The sequence below is a fragment of the Fringilla coelebs genome (genome assembly GCF_963513975.1).
Source record: "Fringilla coelebs genome assembly, chromosome: 16".
Classification (NCBI taxonomy): domain Eukaryota; kingdom Metazoa; phylum Chordata; class Aves; order Passeriformes; family Fringillidae; genus Fringilla; species Fringilla coelebs.
The window spans coordinates 2,225,762-2,238,692 of record NC_140042.1 but is presented as its reverse complement, the minus strand read 5'-3'; the positions used below and the strand labels follow the sequence as shown (position 1 = coordinate 2,238,692).

At 68.0% G+C, this 12,931-nt stretch overlaps 1 protein-coding gene across 2 annotated transcripts; it reads left to right on the top strand.

Annotated features, from left to right (window-relative positions):
• The first annotated feature begins 851 nt into the window (after positions 1 to 851).
• On the top strand, positions 852 to 12,823 carry LLGL1 (LLGL scribble cell polarity complex component 1). Of its 2 annotated transcripts, none has more exons than XM_084216697.1 (23): positions 852 to 980; positions 3,641 to 3,738; positions 5,817 to 5,898; positions 5,979 to 6,094; positions 6,495 to 6,653; positions 6,736 to 6,898; positions 6,990 to 7,125; positions 7,218 to 7,272; positions 7,352 to 7,509; positions 7,591 to 7,808; positions 7,909 to 7,976; positions 8,265 to 8,418; positions 8,814 to 8,918; positions 9,101 to 9,393; positions 9,467 to 9,620; positions 9,697 to 9,850; positions 9,943 to 10,226; positions 10,444 to 10,708; positions 10,804 to 10,918; positions 11,025 to 11,116; positions 11,225 to 11,348; positions 11,421 to 11,500; positions 11,693 to 12,823. In XM_084216697.1, exons 1-22 carry the CDS (start codon positions 900 to 902, stop codon positions 11,497 to 11,499), a joined length of 3,153 nt encoding a protein of 1,050 aa, XP_084072823.1. In that variant the 5' UTR covers positions 852 to 899; the 3' UTR covers position 11,500; positions 11,693 to 12,823. The 2 variants fall into 2 exon arrangements, with proteins under 2 accessions (XP_084072823.1, XP_084072822.1); XM_084216696.1 differs by having other exon boundaries at positions 5,979 to 6,109.
• The last annotated feature ends 108 nt before the right edge of the window (positions 12,824 to 12,931 follow it).

The following is a 12,931-nucleotide window of genomic DNA, read 5'->3' as shown; positions in this document are numbered from 1 at the left end:
CACGCATGACCCACCGCCCATCACCGGGCCGTGTTCCCCGCTCGCCTCGGGGCTGTTTTCCGCCCCAGCCCCTGCGTCAGCCCAGAGCCGCATCTCCCCGGGGCCGGGGTTAGTCAGCAGGGAGGGGAGGCCGTGCCCTGCCCGGGCTGACTCACCCCAAAACTGGGCGCAGGGCAGGCTGCTCCCCCTCCCACCTTGCCGTGATGCCGTGGGGGGAATGGGGAGCAACATTCCCGGTGCCCTGGCGGGAAGAATGAGTCGCCAGGCGGGAATGAGGCTCGGATGCTCATTGTGGGAGCCGGCACGGTGCTCCGGGCCTAGGAGCCGGGGCGCCGCCATGTTGATGCGCCCCATGGCTGTGGGGCACACGATGAGACCCTAAATCCACGACGCCCCATGTTTGTGGGGGATTGTAACCACGGCCACTAGGCTTGGGGTATCCTCACTGTCTCTCACCATGCCCGCGGGGAGGGAAGAAAGCGAAAGAAGAGTATTTAAAAAATAATATAAATAAACCCAGAGCAGAGGGCGTTGAGTTGGACGACTACACATCCCATCGGCCGCCGCGGCGGCGCAGGCGCAGCGCGGGAGGGCGGGGCCGCGGCGCGCGGCGCGCGTTGCCGCGCGGTGATTGGCGGGCGGAGCTGTCCGTCAGGGTTCCGCCCCGCCCCCGCCGCGGCGGTGCCTGCCCGGGCTCGGCGGGCGCGCGCACCGGGACCCCGCACCGGCACCGGGGACCCCGCACCGGCACCGCGCCCCCTGCCGGCCCCGCCCCGCCCCGCGCCGCGCCCCGGCCCCGCCACCGCCACCGCCGCCCCAGGACCGGCCCCGGGACCGCCGGCCGCGCCCGCCCCGCCCGGTACCGCGCCGCCACCACCGCCGCCGCCGCCGGCCCAACCATGATGAAGTTTCGGTTCCGGCGGCAGGGTGCCGACCCGCACCGCGACCGCCTCCGCCACGACCTCTTCGCCTTCAGCAAGGTGCGTCTGGGGCGAGCGGGGGATCCCGGGGGGGTGGATCCCCGCGACGGTGGATCCCGGGGGGGCGGCTACCACCGGGAGGCACCGGGGGTACCGGGCAGGGTGCGGCATGCGGGAAGTCCCCCGCTGGCGCGGGGCTCTGGTACCCCGGCGGGATGCTGCCCGCTGGGAGGCGAGCAGCGTGCGGGGCACCGCCCCCCGGGACCGGCTGAACCCCCGGGGGAGCCGCGCACCGGGACCTCCCCGTTCCCGGGGAAGGGGCGCGCAGAAAGGGCAGGGCTGCCTGGCGGGGGGATCCCGGGGCAGGCTGCTGGGCCGCCCCGGCAGGATGCACCCCCGGGGGTCGCTACCGGGAGCCCCGGGTGCGGGATGCTGACCGGGGGGCTGCGCTCCTCCCCGTGCGGTGCAGGGGGGCACTCTGGGAGAGCATGCGACCCCCTCGGCAGCGCGACATCCCTGTCCCCAACCCCTCTTGGGGGGTTCCCTAGAGCGCCCCGGTTCCCGCACTCCCCCTGTCCCGTGGGTTCCCCGAGGCCTCGCTCACGGGCATTTTGGGGTGACCGTGGTCCCGCCCCCTGTGTGGCCTTGGAGCATCCCTGGCTGCATCCCCCATGAGGGGCTCAGCCCCTCACCCCCGTCTCCCCTGGGGTGGGATACCGGGGGGCCGGACCCCCTGTGTCAGCTGGAAGGGCTGTGGCGATGATCCCCTGGGCTTTTGGGGTTCCCTGGCGCCCCAAAGATGTGTCTCTGTGGGAACATGAGAGGTCAGCTCTTGCCCCCCTCCTCCCTCCGAGTTTTACCACTTACCCCCGCATTTGGGGTGGGAGAGACCCCCAAGCTCATCAAACAACCCTGGAGCGACCCCCACCAGCCCTGGGGTGCCAGACCCTTCCCTCGGGACATCGGGCTGTGCCAGCGGGTGCCCACCTGGGACTTGGTGCACCTTGTCCGGGAAGCGTTGGGACCATTCTCCTGCCCTGGCCGCGGGGCATGAGACCACCGGCAGCGGCCTCTGGATGAGCCCGAGCCGTGCCCATCTGTCCGTCCGTCCATCCCGGCGCTGCTGTGGGGTACTTGCCCAGCTCCTGGTGCGGACGCTGCCGTGCACCGGAGAGCCACCCCCGGGCCGTCCCGCAGCGGGATGGGGCTGCGGGTGTCGGGCTGTGCGGTGGTGTGAGGGGTCACAGCCAGCTCCGCTGCCCAGCACAGCCCTGGCCCCCGACTCGCTGCCGCGGGTGAGGGTCTGGCCGGGGTGCAAGGCTCAGCCCGGCCAGAGCCCCCCTGTTTTTGGGGAGCGCAGTGCCGCGGCCGGGTCCTGCCCGAAGGAGCGCCCAGGGCGGGTGTGTGCCGGTGCGATGTCCTGGGGGGAGGCTGAGGGGAGCCCCCTCTGCGGCCGTCCCAGCGCCGGGGCCGCCGGCTGCCCACCTGCCTCCCATTAAGGGTTGTTTTTCCTCCCGAGCTGCAGATCTGCCTGAGATTTGCTGTAATTTGGCCGGGAGCGCGCCTTGGCCGGCCGGCATAGGCTGCCGGATGCGGCCCCGCTGCGGGCGGGAGCGGGGGCTGCGGCTGGGGGGCTGAGCCGGGCCCCCCTTTGGGACTGGGAGTGCTGGGAACTGCCACAGCGCTTTCTGGGGAATCTTTGCCGGTGTCACCGTGTTGGTTTGTGGCCTAAAGCATCGCTGTGGTGTCCCTGTGCTGCTGCTGTCCCAGCTCTGTCCTCCAGCGCAGCGTGCATCCCGGGGGGATTCAGCATGACCCTGCGTGGGTCGGCACCCACGAGCATCCACTTCCTCGCCCCTCGGACGTGTCGGGACCCACTTGGAAGGGCCGGGACGCCGGGGATGGGCTGGGGACGTTTTCACGCTCCTGAAGGTGTCCCTTGGGAGGGGAGCAGGGAGCCGGGGTGACAGCGGCTGCCGCCGGCGGGTGCGGAAAGCCGCCCCGCTGCGCCTCTCGGATGCCCCAGACAAAGGGAGCAGGTCAGGATCCGGCCAGTCTGGCTCCGGCGGCCTCCGTATCGTCTGATCGCGCCGTGGCTGCTCAGCCGAGCTGCCCTCGGGAGCCCTGCGGTCCCCGCACCGCGGGCCGGGCCGGTGGGTGCCCCCCGCGTCCCCCCGCTGCCAGGGCAGCCCCTCCCCAGCCGGCGAGCCCGGGCACGCCGGACGGCCGGGACTTCCTTGGGAAGGTGCCCTCGGGCGACACGCGGCTCCGGCGGGGACGTCCCTGGCGCTGGCGGGTCCCGCTCGCCTGGTTCTGCCGCCCGGCACCGGGGACGCCCGGTGATGTCGCAGTGGGGGTCCCGCTCGCCTCTCCTGGGGTGTCCTCACCTCGGGGGTTTAGAGCAGGGGGGTCCCGTCCCCAAAGTGCTGGCGGGTGGTGGGACAGCTCGTTCAAGGTCACACTTACCCCGGCCCGTGGTGCGGCTATTGGGCTGGGTTTTGGAGTGCTGGGTGGAAATTGGGTGAGGAGTGATGTCCCCCCCTCCCCAAGGCCCTCCCTGGTGGCACTGGGGGACAGAGCAGTATCTTTGTGATCCCCCATCGCAGGGGTGATGCTCAGGCTGGTGCGGGATAGGAGCTGTGGGGGTGGGGGGGGCTGTGGAAGGTTTGGGTGTGTCAGAGGTGGGGGGTCCCGCTCTGACCTGCCTGTGCCCATGGCAGACGGTGGAGCACGGCTTCCCCAGCCAGCCCAGCGCCCTGGCCTACGACCCCGTGCTGCGTGTGATGGCCATCGGCACCAAGGCGGGAGCCGTCAAGCTGTATCCTTTTCCTCCCACATGAGCAGGAGGTAAGGACCTCCCGGACCCTCCTGCGCTCGCTCCTCTGGCTGTCCCCATCCCGGAGAATGCTTGGAGACGTGGCTGTGCTGCTTCTGGCCCATCCGGCAGCCCCCACTCGGCTGCCGTCCATCCTTCTGTCCAGCTGTGCTGCAGCTGGGCCGGGCGGCGAGGGGGCGGCTGGAGGAAACCCCCACCTCGCCCGGAGCGCCGGGGCGGGGGGGAAAGGGGCTGGGGGCATCCCAAGCGGGCTCCTTTCTGCTGCTACCCCGCTTATCCCGAGGGGCTCCTGTCCATCCTGGCCTCATCCACGCAGCCCTCGGGGGAGGGGGCGGGGGGGGCTCTGGCCGGCCCAGCGCCGGGGAGAGAGGGGCTGCGGTGGGCGCGGAGCCCGGTGCCGGGTGGGGGGCCGAAGCGGGGGACGCCGAGCGGGGCCGGCCGGGCTTTGTTGCCGGCAGCGTGCAGGGAGACTTCAGAGGGCTGCTGGCGGGCGGCCAGGGCTGGATGCGGCCCGTGCTCGGGGGGCCCCGCGCCGCAGGAATGCGGGCTGGGGGCGCGGGGGCGGCTGCGCCCGCAGCGGGGTCGGGGTGTGGGGGGCGGCCGCGCTCCCCCTCCCCCCGGCCCGCGGCTCGCTGCCTCCCGAGCACAAAGATGGCGTGTTTTGTTCTGCCGGGGCCGCCCGGGTGCCAGCCCGGCCGCGACGTCGCCGGCCGCCCCACTCGCCCGCCTGGCCCGCGGTGCCGGTCCCAGCTGAGCCCCCCCGGCACCGCTGGGATGCTGTTGCGGGGGGCTGCGATGCCCTGAGCATCCTCTGCGGGGATGGTTTTGGGGTGGTACCCAGCGGGGTACCCCGTGCCTACGCGGCCTCGCTCCGGCTGCCTCTAAAAAGATGCTTCTGGAGGCTGGCGGTGCCGGGGAAGCCGGGGCCGGACGAGGCAGCAGCCGGAGCTGCCTGACTGGTGTTACTGGTTAGTGGGGGCACCCCTGGGTGCTCCCCGGCCGGGCTGGGCGGATCCGGTTACCGACAGCCCGGCATTGAGGGGCTGCCAGTGCCTGGGGGGTCTCCTGGGCCAGCTGGGGGTCCCTGTGCTTGGACCCCCATCCCACATGCTGGTGACACTGGTGTGCCCCAGCCATTTGCCCTGAGGGCTCTCAGCTTGTGGCACTATTTTGGGTGGGGAAAGACCCCAAAATGAGCAAGGATGGGTGGCATCCCCCATGCGAGTAGCACCGAGAGCCCTCTGCGTGCTCCCTGTTTCATTTCCATGCCCTGTTCCCTGCTCTCCCCAAAACTCCGTGGCTGTCACCTGGCTCTGCCGGCTCGGCTGTGCCCAGCACCGCCAGACAGCTCCTGCCTGTCCGGCCGGGCAGAGCCGCCGGGCTGGTTCCCCGTGCCCAGGGCACCAGAAGGCGGCCAGGGGCAGGGACTCCCAGCACGCAGCATGCCCAGAAGGGCTGCACAGTGCACTGGTGACACCGGGCTGGGGGGAGCAGCTGGCCGGGTCTGGGGGTGCCGGGGATGCCAGGCTGGGCTGCTCCGTGCAGTGCTGAGCCGCCGCGCGGTTCCTGCCGCCGTTCCTGCCGAGCGGCGTCACCGAAGGAGCCGGGACCAGTCGGGTGAGTGCGGCTGTGCCGGCGCATGCCGAACCCCACCCCGCCGCCGGTGCGTGCCGGGGCTCCCGGCGCCTCTCGCACACCCAGCCCAGCTGTGAGTGTTGGCCGCAGCCTGACCTGGGACATCCCGGCAGGAGGTGGTTGGTGGATCCCAGCCTGACCTGCCGTGTCCCAGCTGGAGGTGCTTGGTGGATTTCAGGCTCATTCAGAGCGTCCTGGTTGGAGTTGGAGTTGCTTGGTGGATCCCGGATGGGGATGGTGGTGCCAAGGCCAGCTCTAGCACGGGGTGCACCCAGGGGTGCTCTGCCCTGGCTCTCCTGGGGACAGGGGGCTGAACTGGTGTTTGCAGGCAGAACTGTGACCTGAGGGAATTCCCAGGGTCCTGAGTTTGCTGGGAAAGGGTGGGGGGGCTCTACCCTCGTTGTTTCTTTGACGGCCCCCCCCAGATATGGAGCACCGGGTGTGGAGCTGACAGGCCTGCACAAGGAGACGGCCACTGTCACCCAACTGCACTTCCTTCCTGGCCAGGTACGTGGGTGTCCCGGGGGGGAAGCTGGCAGCAGTCCCCCAGCACCTCACACACCCTTCCATCATCCCCCCATCCCCAGGGCTGGCTCCTCTCGCTGCTGGACGACAACACGCTGCACCTGTGGGAGGTGTGCCAGAAGGAGGGCTGCTCCCACCTGGAGGAGACCCGCAGCTTCGGCCTCCCGGGACGCCCAGGGTCCGGCGGTGCTAAGTACTTGCCTGGGGGGTCGGAGCCGCTCCCCCGCGGGGGCTGCGGCCGCGGCGGTGCCGGGAACGGCGCGGGGGAGCAGCCAGCCGGCCGGCTGGGGCGGGATGGTGGCCAAGGTCCTCTCCGTGGTGGTGTTTTCCCCACTGGGATGCTCTCTGATCTCAACTGAGATGCTGAGTGCAGGGAACAGCTCTGGATTTTTATGGTGCTGGCAGGGCCCGGGGGTGATTAATGGCTGTAATTGCTGTCGGCACCGAGGCTGTCCTTGCCCTTGTCCTCCTGCACTCAGGGAGATGGGAATGTAGGGGTGGAGCAGGGGAGGTCTGGGGTCTCTGACACTCCCCCAGACCCAACCCAGTGCTGAGGCAGCCCCTGTTCCCTCCACCAGCTGTTCCCCTGGCATCACACGGGTGACAGTGGTCCTGCCCTTGGCTGCTGGTGCCATGATCTGCCTGGGCACTGAGGGCGGTGCCGTGTACTTTGTCACCCTGCCCACCCTGACGCTGCTGGAGGACAAAACCCTCTTCCCGGATGAGATCCTGCAGAGGTGAGAGCCCTGCAGGCCCCATGCCCCTGTATCCCCAGCACCCCCTGCCCCCCTCTGACCCCCTGTGCCTGTCCCCCTGCAGTGTCCCTGATGACTACCGCTGTGGGAAGGCGCTGGGGCCCGTGGAGTCCATCCAGGAGCACCCACGCAGCGGCAGCCGGCTCCTCATCGGCTACAGCCGGGGGCTGCTGGTCCTGTGGGAGTGGAGCACTCGTGCTGTCCAGCATCTCTTCCTGGGGAACCAGGTACCGGGGCTGGCGTGGGGCTGGTGAGGCCATGGCCCTGTGTGTGTGTGTGTCCCCATCCACGTGCTGAGCCCCCTGTGTGACCCTGCAGCAGCTGGAGAGCCTGGCCTGGGAGCAGAGCGGGAAAAGCATCGTCAGCTCCCACAGCGACGGCGGGTACATGGTGTGGGCAGCGAGCGGCACCGGCCTGAGGACCCAGCAGCCCGTCATGTCCACCATCCCCTACGGTACAGGATGGGGGTCTGGGGGTCTCTGGGGTTGGGAGCTGATCCCCCCCATATCCCAGTGCTACAGCCAGTGTTGGGTGTTTTCATTTCAGGGCCGTTCCCTTGCAAAGCCATCAGCAAAATCCTCTGGCGAACCTGCGAGTCAGGGTAGGTGGGTGGGCTGGGCACGGGCTCAGGGGGCACCTGGGGGTCCAGGGTCTGATGGCAGCTGATTTGTCCCACCCAGGAACCCCTTCATCATCTTCAGTGGGGGGATGCCACGGGCCAGCTATGGTGACAGGCACTGTGTCAGCGTGCTGCAGGGCCAGACCCTGGCCACACTTGACTTCACGTCCCGCGTCATTGACTTCTTCACTGTGCAGAGTGCAGAGGTGCCTGAGGGAGGTACGTCCTGCCAGGGCCACCTGGGAAGTGGGTGATGGTGTGGGGGTCTCCACATGCAGCAGCCATCTCCCCCCTCCCCAGGCTTTGAGAACCCCCGAGCCCTCGTGGTGCTGGTGGAGGAGGAGCTGGTGGCTATCGACCTGCAGACGCCGGGCTGGCCCACCATCCCTGCCCCGTACCTGGCACCTCTGCACTCCTCTGCCATCACCTGCTCCTGCCATGTCTCCAACGTGCCCCTCAAGCTCTGGGAGAGGATCGTCAGCGTCGGCGAGCAGCAGAGCCCCCGGCAATCCTCTGCGGTCAGTGGTGGGGATGGTGGGGAGGGGTCCTGCTGAGCCCTTCCAGCATGGCCCAGTGGGCTTCATCCTTCCTCCGTCCCCTCTCCATCCCTCCCTCCAGGCTTGGCCCATTGATGGGGGAAAGAACCTGGCCCAGGAGCCCACGCAGAGGGGGCTTCTCCTCACTGGGTGAGTGGGCTGGCAGCAGGGAGGGGGCCTGGGAAACCCAAAATGCGGGGGGGACACATCCACACCCATTTCTGCAGTGAGGGAGTGGCGTGGGATGGGATGGTGGTGGCATCCACTCCCTCATTTTGGGTGGGCTGCCCCTTCTTGTTCTGGCTGGGCAGGAGTGTGTCACCCGCTGCGCTGTCCCCCGGTGTCTCCCCCTCTGGCATGGTGGCTGCCAGCACACAGGCAGCTCTTGTTAGCCGGGCAGATGTCGGGGCCCCGCGCTGACAGGACCCCCCCGCCCAGGCACGAGGATGGCACGGTGCGGTTCTGGGACGCCTCGGGGGTCTCCCTGAAGCCCCTCTACAAGCTGGGCACCGCCAACATCTTCCAGACAGACTGTGAGCACAACGACAGCCTCAACCAGGCAGGCGAGGAGGAGTGGCCTCCGTTCCGCAAGGTGAGGTCCCCTGGGCAGGGTGACACTACCGTGGAGCTCAGCACCCTCCCGGCTCTGCCAGCACTGGAGGGGGCAAACCCAGAGCTGGGCACGGGGGATGCACCTGCTGGAGCCATCCCGGCTGCGCCCCGGGGACGTGTCCCCCGGCTCAGGGCACAGCTGCTGTGTGACGCACTGTGGGGACACAAGGGACACTTGTTCCATGGGCCCCGTCCATGGGTCTGCCCCAGCGTGGGGGACAGAGCCGGGGGGTGTGTGGGGACAGACTTTTCCTGGGCGTGATGCCCAGAGTGGCCCGTGTGCCACAGCTGGTGGAGGGATGTGGGGGTGCAGGGGGGTTGTCCCCCAGCTGTGTGCGGGGTCCTGGCTGTCCCTTCAGCTGTCCCCTCCCGCAGGTGGGCTGCTTTGATCCCTACAGCGATGACCCGCGCCTGGGCGTGCAGAAGATCGCGCTCTGCAAGTACACGGCCAAGATGGTGGTGGCTGGCACGGCGGGGCAGGTAAGGTGGCAAGGACAGAGCAGGGGCTTCCCCATTGGGGACCCACAGCATGAGGGGGCTACAGGCTAAAAACCCCCATATTGTCATTGAAGGGCTCCTGGCCTGTGTTTAGCCCCTGGTGTGCACAGGCTGGCTGGCTGGGGAGGTCCAGTGTGTCCCCCTGTCTGCGCTTGTCCCTGCAGGTGCTGGTGATGGAGCTGAGCGACGAGAAGTCAGAGCACGCGGTCAGCGTGGCCACCGTGGACCTGCTGCAGGACCGTGAGGGCTTCACCTGGAAGGGCCACGACCGGCTGGCCCCCCGAAATGGGCCCCTCCACTTCCCCCCTGGCTTCCAGCCCAGCGTGCTGGTGCAGTGCGTGCCCCCCGCCGCCGTCACCGCCGTCACCCTCCACTCCGAGTGGAACCTCGTGGCCTTCGGCACCAGCCACGGCTTTGGGCTCTTCGACTACTACCGGCGCAACCCCGTGCTGGCCAGGTATGGGGGGACCTCGGTGCTGGGGACCCCCTGGAGTGGCGTGGTGGGTGCTGAGCAGCGTCGGTGCCCGCAGGTGTACGCTGCACCCCAACGACTCGCTGGCCATGGAGGGGCCCCTGTCCCGCGTGAAGTCCCTCAAGAAGTCCCTGCGCCAGTCCTTCCGCCGCATCCGCAAGAGCCGCGTGTCGGGCAAGAAGAGGCTCAACGCCAGCAGCCCCTCCAGCAAGGTGGGCAGGGAGTGGGGGCACCGTGGCGGCTTCCCGTCCCCACCAAGCAGGGAGTGACCCTGTGTCCCCTCCCCAGGTGCAGGAGGCCAACGCGCAGCTGGCGGAGCAGGCGGGTCCCCCCGAGGTGGAGATGACGCCGGTGCAGCGGCGGATCGAGCCTCGCTCGGCCGATGATTCGCTTTCGGGGGTCGTGCGGTGCCTCTACTTTGCCGACACCTTCCTACGTGACGGTGAGACCTCCTCCCTCCCTCCTCCCTCCCTGGGAAAAGCCCCCAGGCTGGGTCTGTGGGGAGGGGTCTCTGACACTGCTCCACTCCTGCAGCTGCCCACCACGGCCCCACGATGTGGGCAGGGACCAACTCCGGCTCGGTGTTCGCCTACGCCCTGGAGGTGCCGTCGCAGGAGAAGTTCTCGGAGCGGGCGGTGGAGGCGGTGCTGGGGAAGGAGATCCAGCTGATGCACCGGGCGCCCGTGGTGGCCATTGCGGTGCTGGACGGGCGGGGGAACCCGCTGCCCGAGCCCTACGAGGTGTCTCGGGACCTGGCCAAGGCCCCTGACATGCAGGGCAGCCACTCCATGCTCATCTCCTCCGAGGAACAATTCAAGGTGAGCGCGGGGCTCAGTGTCCCGCTGTGGTAGAGATGGGACAAAATGTCCCTTGTCCTCTTTGGATGTCCTCATCACACAGGGACTGGAGGTGACCAGTCAGGTTTTGGGGGCACTCCTATGCCTGTTCTAGGGTGGTGAATCCAAGGGAAAGGTGCCCCCCTAAACCCTGCAGGTTCCTGTTCTCCCCTCAGCCCGGCTCCTCTTGCCCCTCTAGGTGTTCACACTGCCCAAAGTGAGTGCCAAGACCAAGTTCAAGCTGACAGCACACGAGGGCTGTCGGGTGAGGAAGGTGGCCCTGGTGAGCCTGGCCAGCGCTGGCTCTGAGGAGAGGCTGGAAAACTGCCTGGCCTGTCTCACCAACCTGGGGGACATCCACATCTTCACCGTGCCCAGCCTGCGGCCCCAGGTCCACTACAGCTGCATCCGTAAGGAGGACATCAGTGGCATTGCCTCCTGTGTCTTCACCAAGCACGGCCAAGGTGAGGACACCCGGTGACGTCTGTGTCGATGGGATGTTGACCTCACCTGCAGCCCTGTGGGGGATGCCTGAGGCTCGTTGCTGTCCCCCCTGTAGGTTTCTACCTAATTTCACCATCCGAGTTCGAGCGCTTCTCGCTGAGTGCCAGGAATGTGACAGAGCCACTGTGCCGGCTGGAGGTCGCCCGGCTCCAGGACACATCCTGCCTGAGGTGGGCTGTCTTGGGGGCGTGGGGGGCTTTGCTGAGGTGGAACCCCTGTACACCCACCCCATGGCGCTGGTTCTGGCCATAACTTCTCCCTGTTTCCTTCCAGCAGCAGCTCAGCGGTGACACCGAAGCTGCCACAGGCGAATGGCACCCATGTCCCATGCAGCTCCGAGGGCCAGCACTCCCCCTCGGACAGCGACCGTGAGTGACCACCCTGTCCCTGCACACACACGGTGTCCCACAGCCCTGCTCCAAGCCTGGCTCTGTGTCCTGGCTGTTCCAAATCCCTCCTGTCCTGTGACTCCCCAGGGTCCCCTGAGGAGCACCCGGCCGCCTTCTCTCCTGGCCCCATCGACTCCCCCAACAGCAGCCTGGAGACCCCACTGGACACCACTGGGGACATCACCGTGGAGGAAGTGAAGGATTTCCTGGCGTGAGTGGGGTGGGAATGGGGTAAACGGGGCTGTGGGGCCGGGGCAGTGCCTCTCACCCTGCTCTGCCCCAGGTCCTCGGAGGAAGCAGAGCAGAACCTGAGGAACACCAGCGAGGACGAGGCCCGGCCCACGGGGATCCTCATCAAGTGAGGTCTGTGAGGGGCTGGTGGTCCCTGGGGTGGGGGTGGGATTTGGAGCTGGGACCCCAGCGCAGTGCCCTGGCTGCCTGATCCATCGTGGGAGGATGGAGTTGTGATCCCTGGGGCTTGCAGAGGAGGGGGAGCAGGGGGAATGCCTGTCCTGATCCCCACCCACTCCTGCTGAGGAGCTGCCTCTCCCACAGGCATCGCCGGCCTCCCTGACCCATCTCAGTGCTCGGATTCCCGGGATGCGCGACTCAACTGGACCCCCGCGCCCCCTCCCCATGTAACGTAGACTGGCCTCCTCTCTAACATCTGCACCCCGGCTCCGGCACTCCCCACACACCCCCTGCCCGGCCCCGGGGCCGTGGGGCACAAACTCTTCCCGGGGAAGATCAGTTCCTTTTTTATACATGGTCGAGTGTCACTGTCCCCTGCTCCAGAGCCCCCTTCCTGGGGGATGCTGCTGCTTCCCCGGCTCCACGGGGAGGGCTGGGGCTTGTGGACCCCCCCTTGTCCCCTGGTTTTGGTCCCCTGGGGCAGTGGGGGGCCAGAAGCCCCCGGGCACGGCCCCCCCGTACCCTGGTCTGTGTTTACATGCCCGGCTCCCTGCAGTTTACAGCCCCGTTCCCTGCCTGCCAGGAGGCTCTGGCTGCTGCACAGGGACTGTCCCCAGGGGAGCCCAGTGGGGACCCCCTGGCTCCCAGGTGGGCAGCAGAGGCCTTGAGCAGCCCGAGGAGGGGCATGCTGGGGGGTCACAGGTGGCCTTTTTCTCTTAGTGGCTTCTCCAAGGGCTATTCTCCAGGTTGGGCTCTGTGCCTGCTGCTCCTTTCTGACACTAATTCCTGCCACGGGGTGGGTTTGGGATGGGATCACGCTGTGAATTACACACGGGCTCCTGCTCCTGGTCCATGTTGGTGCTGGGGGGGGGCAGATGGGGTTACCCCAGCCCCCTCCTGCCCCAGGCTGGGCTGCCCCACCCTGGGGGTCTCACTGTGCCAAATCCCCTCTGGGCTCTGAGCCTGGCCTCGTCCTCCTGGGGGGCTGTGGTGACACAGCTGGCTGTGGGCCAGCTCTGTCCCCTGGCCCATGGTGGCTGTTCCCAGGGGGCTCAGCTGGCCCCTGCCCCTCTCCTTTGGGGACCTGTGGCCCCCCCAGGCTCCCTTGTGGTACGTGTGTGGCTGGGGGGGTTCGGGCTCGGTGGCTGCCGGCCGAGGCCGGGGCTGTAGCGTCCCTGGTAGAACCCCCCCCGGCCAACCTCATCTTTTTTTTTTTTTTTTTTTTGGTAAGATGAATTTAGCATTGTTTAGTTATTAAAAATACTGGTTTTTAATATTGAAAATAAAGCATTTAATATCAGCTGCCTGGCCTGCAGGTGTTTGCTGAGCCTCGGAGCCAGGTGAGTGCTGAGCTGCAGAGGGACACGATCAGGGTTGGGGGTG